We start from the raw sequence: 7500 nt of genomic DNA, 5'->3' as shown, positions 1-7500 counted from the left end.
GAATGGGGGCGAGTGAGTCTAACGTGTGTGTGTGTATTGTGTGTTGTGTATAGCAGTTGATATGTGCTTGTTCAGGTGTGCACGTGTGTGTGTGTGTGTGTGTGTGTGTGTGTGTATGCAAAAAATACAGAATAAAAATAATAAAGATAATTACTTTATAGACAGCAGCAGCAGAAGCCGATACGACGGCCAGTACAACCCCCCACATATTGGAAGTGCCAAAACCATCAGCATAAGCGAATAGGACGATTCCTGTAATGGAGAATATGATAGCCAGTATCTGTAATGACAAAACAAAAAGAGAGATAATTAATAAACAAGGGGTAAAAAGGAAAACATTTTGTTGTTGTTTAATTAGGCACATTTTTGCATATTGGTGGGGTATGACAAAAATATAGGTTTTACTTGTTTTAGTCATCATTGAACTGCAGAGCTGAAAAGAATCGGCCTCACTACTTATTTTTTTTGTTCAAAACCCGCTATCGGGCTCTTTTGCCAAACCGCTAAGTTATGAGGAGATAAACAAACCAATACTAGTTGTCAAACGTTGGTGAAAGACTAACACAAACACAAAAGCATGCACATATGCACACATACCTACTGAACTACGTGTGTGTGTGTGTGTGTATGTGTGTGTGTGCTTGCGTGTAATCGACGGGCTTCTTTCAATTTCCGTCTATTAAATCCACTTGCAAAGTATTGGTCGATCTGGATTTATAGCAAAAGACACTTGCCCAAGGTGTCGCATTGTGGCAATCTAGCGGTACATTGCAAAATATTACAGAACAAGTCATAATAATGTTTACGAAAATATCATTATTATGGAGTTAGGTTTGGTAGAAGAGTCCATCTGAATTAAACTAACGTTTAGTGAATTATCTTACGGGAGGCTCCACTTTGAATATGGGACATGGCGGAGTGGGATTGGTGCTTTTTTTTTCCCTTTTTTTTTTAAAGATTTTTTTAATGTCGTTTCATGTCATTAAATACTGTATTTTTAGTATTTTCAGATAAAAAAAAAACTATGATAGAACTTGTAGGCAATAAAACTTACAGAAAGAACTGAAGTATCAGTTGTTCCTATCTTGTTAGTGGTGCTGCAACTGAATTACGTTCGTGAACACTATACTTATGTCCCAAATAGTCTCGTCTATCTAACAGTAATTAGGTTCAGTAGGAAGGAAACAACTTACAACTATAACCAGTCGTATTGTAGAATGTATCACCGACCAAGCAACAACGTGTCACTATAAACAATAGTAAGCATCATAAATCTGGTGAATGTTCAATAAGCGTGTAACATATTTAAAGTATTTGCAATATTGAGTTGAAGCTTCGTGAGATTACGGTTTTGCGTAGAGTCCAGATCAAAACACCAGATTACTCCTCTTTATAACGGCAATATAATTTAATCTAATTTACGTGCCTTGTCCGCCACTACATTCCTCCACATTACAAATTGAATTTAAATTTAATTTGTGGTCCGTGGGAAGAGCCATTCTAACAATGCGTCCTGCCCTAACTCTTCGAAACGCTTAGTTTTAGAGTGGTGGCAGGTGATGAAGGAAATGTTCTCTATGTGGCCTGTGTGTTTTCTGTACTCCGTTTATCATTTTGTCCATATTTTTTTGCTACGTCATGTACCCAGATATGCATCTATATATACATGTAGATGTAGGTATGTACATACATGTACGTATATACGCATATATTCATATATTATTTGTATTATATATATATATATATATATATATATATATATATATATATATATATATATTTCTTAATAAGCTTTAAGCTTATAAAAAAATATTATTATCATTTACAGAATAGTAAAATTCAGCACTGCTTATCAAATCATCGCAGAAAACGCACATGCTAGCTTTTACATATATATGTATATATATATATATATATATATATATATATATATATATATATATATATATATATATATATATATATATATATAAGGCACGTAAATTAGATTAAATTATATTGCCGTCATAAAGAGGAGTAATCTGGTGTTTTGATCTGGACTCTACGTCACAACAATGTTCTATTTAAGTCATTAGCTTTCTCTTCCTAGAGGTGGCATATTTTATTCCACTTTACGGACTCATTGTACTTTACTGTTTACTGTTCATCACTTTGACTTACCTATACCGGTTTCCTAGGGTTCTTTTGTTTCGTCTGTTTATATAAGAGCCAATATTTAGAATATATTAGACGGCAATTAGTGTTCCGAGGACGATTACTCATAAATTGATTCCGAATAAAGTGAGAATTACATTATTTATAAAGCTTTAGCGAAATCATATATTCTATGGTGTGTTATGTCAACATCTATGTGTGCGTGTGCGCGTACATACATATGCAATGGAAAGGAAGCAATTCTATTGTAAAAACCTTGTTAATGCAACATGCTTAATGCATGTGTGTTTAGTTGAAACGCCAAAAACTGCGATTTTATCCCAAACCCATCTCTTTATACACGTATTGTGTTAAAAAATAGAATATACTTCAAAGCTAAACTGTCATTCCATCGGTTACAACGATGACTATTCCAGTTGATCCGATCAATAGAACAGCAAACTCGTGAAAGTAATGTACATGTAGCTTGAACACGCCACAGATACGCATTCTCTCAACGTAGTTCTCAGGGGGATTCAGCGAGATACAGAACGCGACAAGGCAGGCCCTTTGAAATAAAAGTACTATTCATTTTTACCAGCTGAGGGGACTGGAGCAAATTGACATGAAGAGTCTTCCTCAAGAAAACAACTTGCCACCAGGTGAAATAAAGTGTCTTGCTCAAACACATAGCGCCGATCGTGGACTGAACATCCCCTAATCACTAAATCATGCGCCTTTACACACTTTACGGCTAGACCAAGCTCTGCAAATCTACTGGCGTACAGATGTCTCTACTGAAAGCCCTCTGTTGGCGGGAAACTGGCAACATGTTGGAAGCGCACGGCTGCAAGACAGCGGGACTGAATAGACATTTGAGAACTCATAGACAGAAAGTCAGATATGCCATTGACAACTAGGAAGCACAAGGAGACGGCATTCATCTGTGAAGATGGAGCAATCTTCATGTATGTATGTATGTATGTATGTATGCATGTATGTATGTATCTGTCTGTCTATGTATCACGGGTGACCGCTGGTTCTTAAATCAGCGCATGCCATATAATTGAAGTAGGATACATATAACATGTAATGGACCGTCTTTCCAGCTGACTCTCATAAAAACAAGGAATTTATATTAAAATCGTACTTGATATTTATTTCTTTATTGCCCACAAGGGGCTAAACATAGAGGGGACAAACAAGGACAGACAAAGGGATTAAGTCGATTACATCGACCCCAGTCCATAACTGGTACTTAATTTATCGACCCCTAAAGGATGAAAGGCAAAGTCGACCTCGGCGGAATTTGAACTCAGAACGTAACGGCAGACGAAATACCGCTAAGCATTTCGTCCGACGTGCTAACGTTTCTGCCAGCTCGCCGCCTTGTCGTACTTGATATTTACGTTCATGTATATATAAAAGGTACGTGTTACATGCTTTGAATCCATGCGGGAAACCCCACTGGGATGGATGGATGGATGGATGGATGGACGGACGAACAGACAGTAAAAGCAGGCAGGCAAACAGACAATCGGACGGACGGATGGTTGGATGGATAGATTGATTGAGTGGCAGATAGATGAATGGTGGATGAATGGTTGGATAGATTGATCAGTGGATGGATGGATGGATGGATGGATTTATAAATTCTTACCCTTATAGCGATGAACTTTTCGAATAATACAATCCATGACAACATGTAGACAAAACTCTGATTGGTTGAGTAGAGCGCTATGACGTCCACAGAATCGAGAAGCTGAAGAGCCCGGATGTAGCTGTAGTTACTGATTGCCCAAATAAAACAAAAAGCACATGTCCTCACTGAAAAACGTACCAGCTTCGTTTCTTCCTTGTAAATCTTGAGGTTTTCACTGAAACACAGAAGTTTGGAAAAATATAATGACAAACACCAATTATAAGGAAGTAAATAGGATATTTCTTTAAATAGTTTGAGTCGAAATGGAAGAAAATCCGGGAGGAGGAGGAAAAAAAGAAGACTAAGGAAGAGGAGGAGAAGGAGGAGGTCGGACGAAGAAGAAAAAGAAGCCAGTCTACCATCCCCTCAATAGAAAGCTTTCACTCTTTCCTCATCACAATTTCTTTCTCTCTCTCTCCTTCCCTTCCCCCATTATTTTTCTGCCTTACTCTCTCTCTCTCACTCTCCCTTGCCCTCTCTCTCCCTCTTGTCCTCTCTCTCCCTTGTCCATTCTCTCACTCGGTCTTTTGCTCTCTCTACTTCTATTTCTCTCTCTACCCCCTTCTCTCTCTCTCTCTCTCTCTCTCTCTCTCTCTCTCTCTTTCTCCCTCTCTCTCTCCTTGTAATTCTATCTGTCTATTTATCTGAAGAGGAATATTATGTTTCTATTTTTTTTTTTTTTGCTTTCTTTCCACCAGAATCTTAGATGTATTTCAGTTTTTTAAAAAATGCATTAAAAATGTAAGACTTTTTAATGATTTTGTTTACACACAAAAAGTGGAGGCGCAATGGCCCTGTGGTTAGGGCAGCAGACTCGCGGTCATAGGATCGCGGTTTCGATTCCCAGACCGCGCGTTGTGAGTGTTTATTGAGCGAAAACACCTAAAGCTCCACGAGGCTCCGGCAGGGGATGGTGGCGAACCCTGCTGTACTCTTTCACCACAACTTTCTCTCCCTCTTACTTCCTGTTTCTGTTGTGCCTGTAATTCAAAGGGCCAGCCTTGTCACACTTTGTGTCACGCTGAATATCCCCGAGAACTATGCTAAGGGTACACGTGTCTGTGGAGTGCTCAGCCACTTGCACGTTAATTTCACGAGCAGGCCGTTCCGTTGATTGGATCAACTGGAACCCTCGACGCCGTAAGCGACGGAGTACCAACAACACACAAAAAAGTAAATAAATAAAAATCCTCCAGACAAAGTTTCACAACGAGATGACCTTAACTAAAGTTCTGCTTGACGAACTGCAAGATGGCGGTTGCTGAATAAACTTTCGCAGGGGAGGGAATTAAAGGAAGATAACTTTCTGGAGAGCAAGGACTAGACAAATCACATGATAAGTGATTTGTGAGAAGTCTGGGAAAAGGGAAGACACAATATGAAGCAGACAGCGATAACTGTTTAGCCTCGGTCGACCATGATAGAGCAAAACTATGACCAGCAGCATTGTATTTCCTCTTTGCACTATACTCAGGGCGATATATAATTAGTCCTTCTTTGCTAAGAGACTAAGGTGTTATTTTAAGGGAGCTTGGGTTGCTATCCCTACTAGGTAAAGTAAGATTTCTTTGATGGTTTGTAGATTATGATGATGTTTCCACTATTTCTAACATTTAATTTTTTCAAAAGAAATTTTAGGAAAAACAATTGCCTTGACAAAAATGTTGTTGTTGTTGTTGTTGTTGTTGTTCCTTAGCCCCAAGTTCTCAAGAAGAGCAGATCTATAGTCGGTGATATTCCGCCGTAACCGGTCTGTTTTTTTCCCTCGTTTTTTTTTTTTTTTTTTTCCCCACTCTTTTCAGAGTACGTTTAAAGTATATTTGTCTTCTAATTTTAGCATGTCAAATGAAACGCCCTTGTTGGCTGATGTTGTTGCTATTATTGCTGTTTCTGTTGTTGTTAATGATGATGATGAATATGAGGATGATGATAATAACGACGAAGACGACAAAAATGCTGTTGATGCTGCCGGTGATTTTGACGGTGGTAGTGGTGGTGATGCTTCCGCTGCTGCTGCCGCTGATGATGATGGTGATGCTATTGATATGTTGTTGCTGTTATTGTCGTTCTCATTGTAGCTGTTAACCAACGGCTTCTTTTGGTTGGTTTGTATGTATTCGTGTGAAGTGGTTTCCCCCCTTCCTCCCCTCTCCAATATGTAATCTATGTGTGATGTTATTGACTGAGCTAACTTGTAATTCCGGTTGCATCTATGTTGAACAGACAAGTTTCTAAAATAATAAAAAAGAATTGCATTTATTTTTTTCATTAAAATTACAATTCTAACATGTTTTCATACATATTTTTGTTTTTTTCTTTGTTTATTGCCATATTTTTTTTTTTTACCATTTATTTTTAGAACATTTTTTTTTTACTTAATCAACAGGAAATCTTCCAGACTAATTTCGTATTATTGATAATAAGGAAATATCTATATTGCATTACTTTTATTTTAATGTTGTTGTTGCTGCTGCTTGTCCGCAAATCGGCACTAATTTGAAAAGACTTGTGATCAAAAGCGTTCTATCCACAACTCATTTCATCTCTTTCTCGGCAGCAATACCTCTAGATACCGCTAGAATCACATATTCCAATGGCAGGGTGTAATTCGAGGGAAGTTTCATTCCTATTTCTAGCAACACGGATGACCGTGTAGATCAGGCATGACCAATATTTTTCGAGCAATGGGTCGCATGAGACATGGTTCATTGTCAGGCGGACCGCATTAGCAATAATATTCAACGATAATTTTTCGTTGGGGAGTGCCATTTGGAGTGTCTGGCAGGCTACAAGTTGCCCATGAATGGCGTACAAGCTCCCTTGTTCATTCATTCTGACTGTGATTGAATGCTAAATCATCTTCTGGAATATTTATAAATGTTCCGTTGTCCTTCTTCGCTACGTGTAAATGTCGCCAGTTATTATTACTGTTGTTGTAATTGCTGCTGCTATCGTTGGTGTTATTGTTGTAACTTATCTCAAGCCAGTTCTCATCACTTGTGCCTTTGATTTTTGTCATTGTATCCCGTCTTTTTTCTCGAAACTATTATATTAGACTACATTACTCATTGTCTTCTCCATTGTGTGTGTGCATATGTATGTATGTATGTATGTATGTATATGTACGTACATATACATATATATATATATATATATATATATATATATATATATATATATATATATATATATATATATATATATATATATATATATATATATATATATATATATATATATATATATATATATATATATATATATATATAATCTGATTTGAAGGAGATATGGCAGTTATTTGTAACTGTTCCAGTGGTCTCCTAGAGATTTCTTCATATAATAATAATAATAATAATAATCATTATTATTATTATTATTATTATTGAGTGAGAGAGCAGCGCATGCCATCAAAGTGACACAGGGGTACAAATATACGAAACTCATGACTACCCGTTTGATAAAGGGACACTAGGCACATGCATCACAGCCATATGTGTGCGACATGGTGGTTTCGTATCAAGATAAATAGCGCATGATCTTGCAAGTGGAGCCCAATTAGAATTTTCTTCAGGTCGAGTAGCTCATCCCGCTCAAAAGGTCCCTGAATAAAAGTTTTTTAAAGATGATGAACAAGACACCCATGTTTCCAGAGACGAATTATTCAA

General features: G+C 37.3%; 1 protein-coding gene across 2 annotated transcripts in view; it reads right to left on the bottom strand.

Annotated features, from left to right (window-relative positions):
* LOC106869061 (solute carrier family 35 member F4) overlaps window positions 1–7500 on the bottom strand; it is a 165428-nt gene that overhangs the window by 21934 nt on the left and 135994 nt on the right. For both annotated transcript variants that reach the window (XM_089358700.1, XM_089358699.1), the window contains exons 3-4: window positions 3794–4010; window positions 155–280 (exon numbers count right to left, since the gene is read on the bottom strand). In XM_089358700.1, the coding sequence (XP_089214826.1) occupies window positions 155–280; window positions 3794–4010 (343 nt within the window). The remainder of the gene's footprint in view (window positions 1–154; window positions 281–3793; window positions 4011–7500) is intronic.

The sequence above is a fragment of the Octopus bimaculoides genome, chromosome 10 (genome assembly GCF_046866305.1).
Source record: "Octopus bimaculoides isolate indiv1 chromosome 10, ASM4686630v1, whole genome shotgun sequence".
In the NCBI taxonomy this organism is placed as follows: domain Eukaryota; kingdom Metazoa; phylum Mollusca; class Cephalopoda; order Octopoda; family Octopodidae; genus Octopus; species Octopus bimaculoides.
The sequence above is the reverse complement of the archived record's forward strand: the minus strand, read 5'-3'. Positions and strand labels throughout refer to the sequence as shown.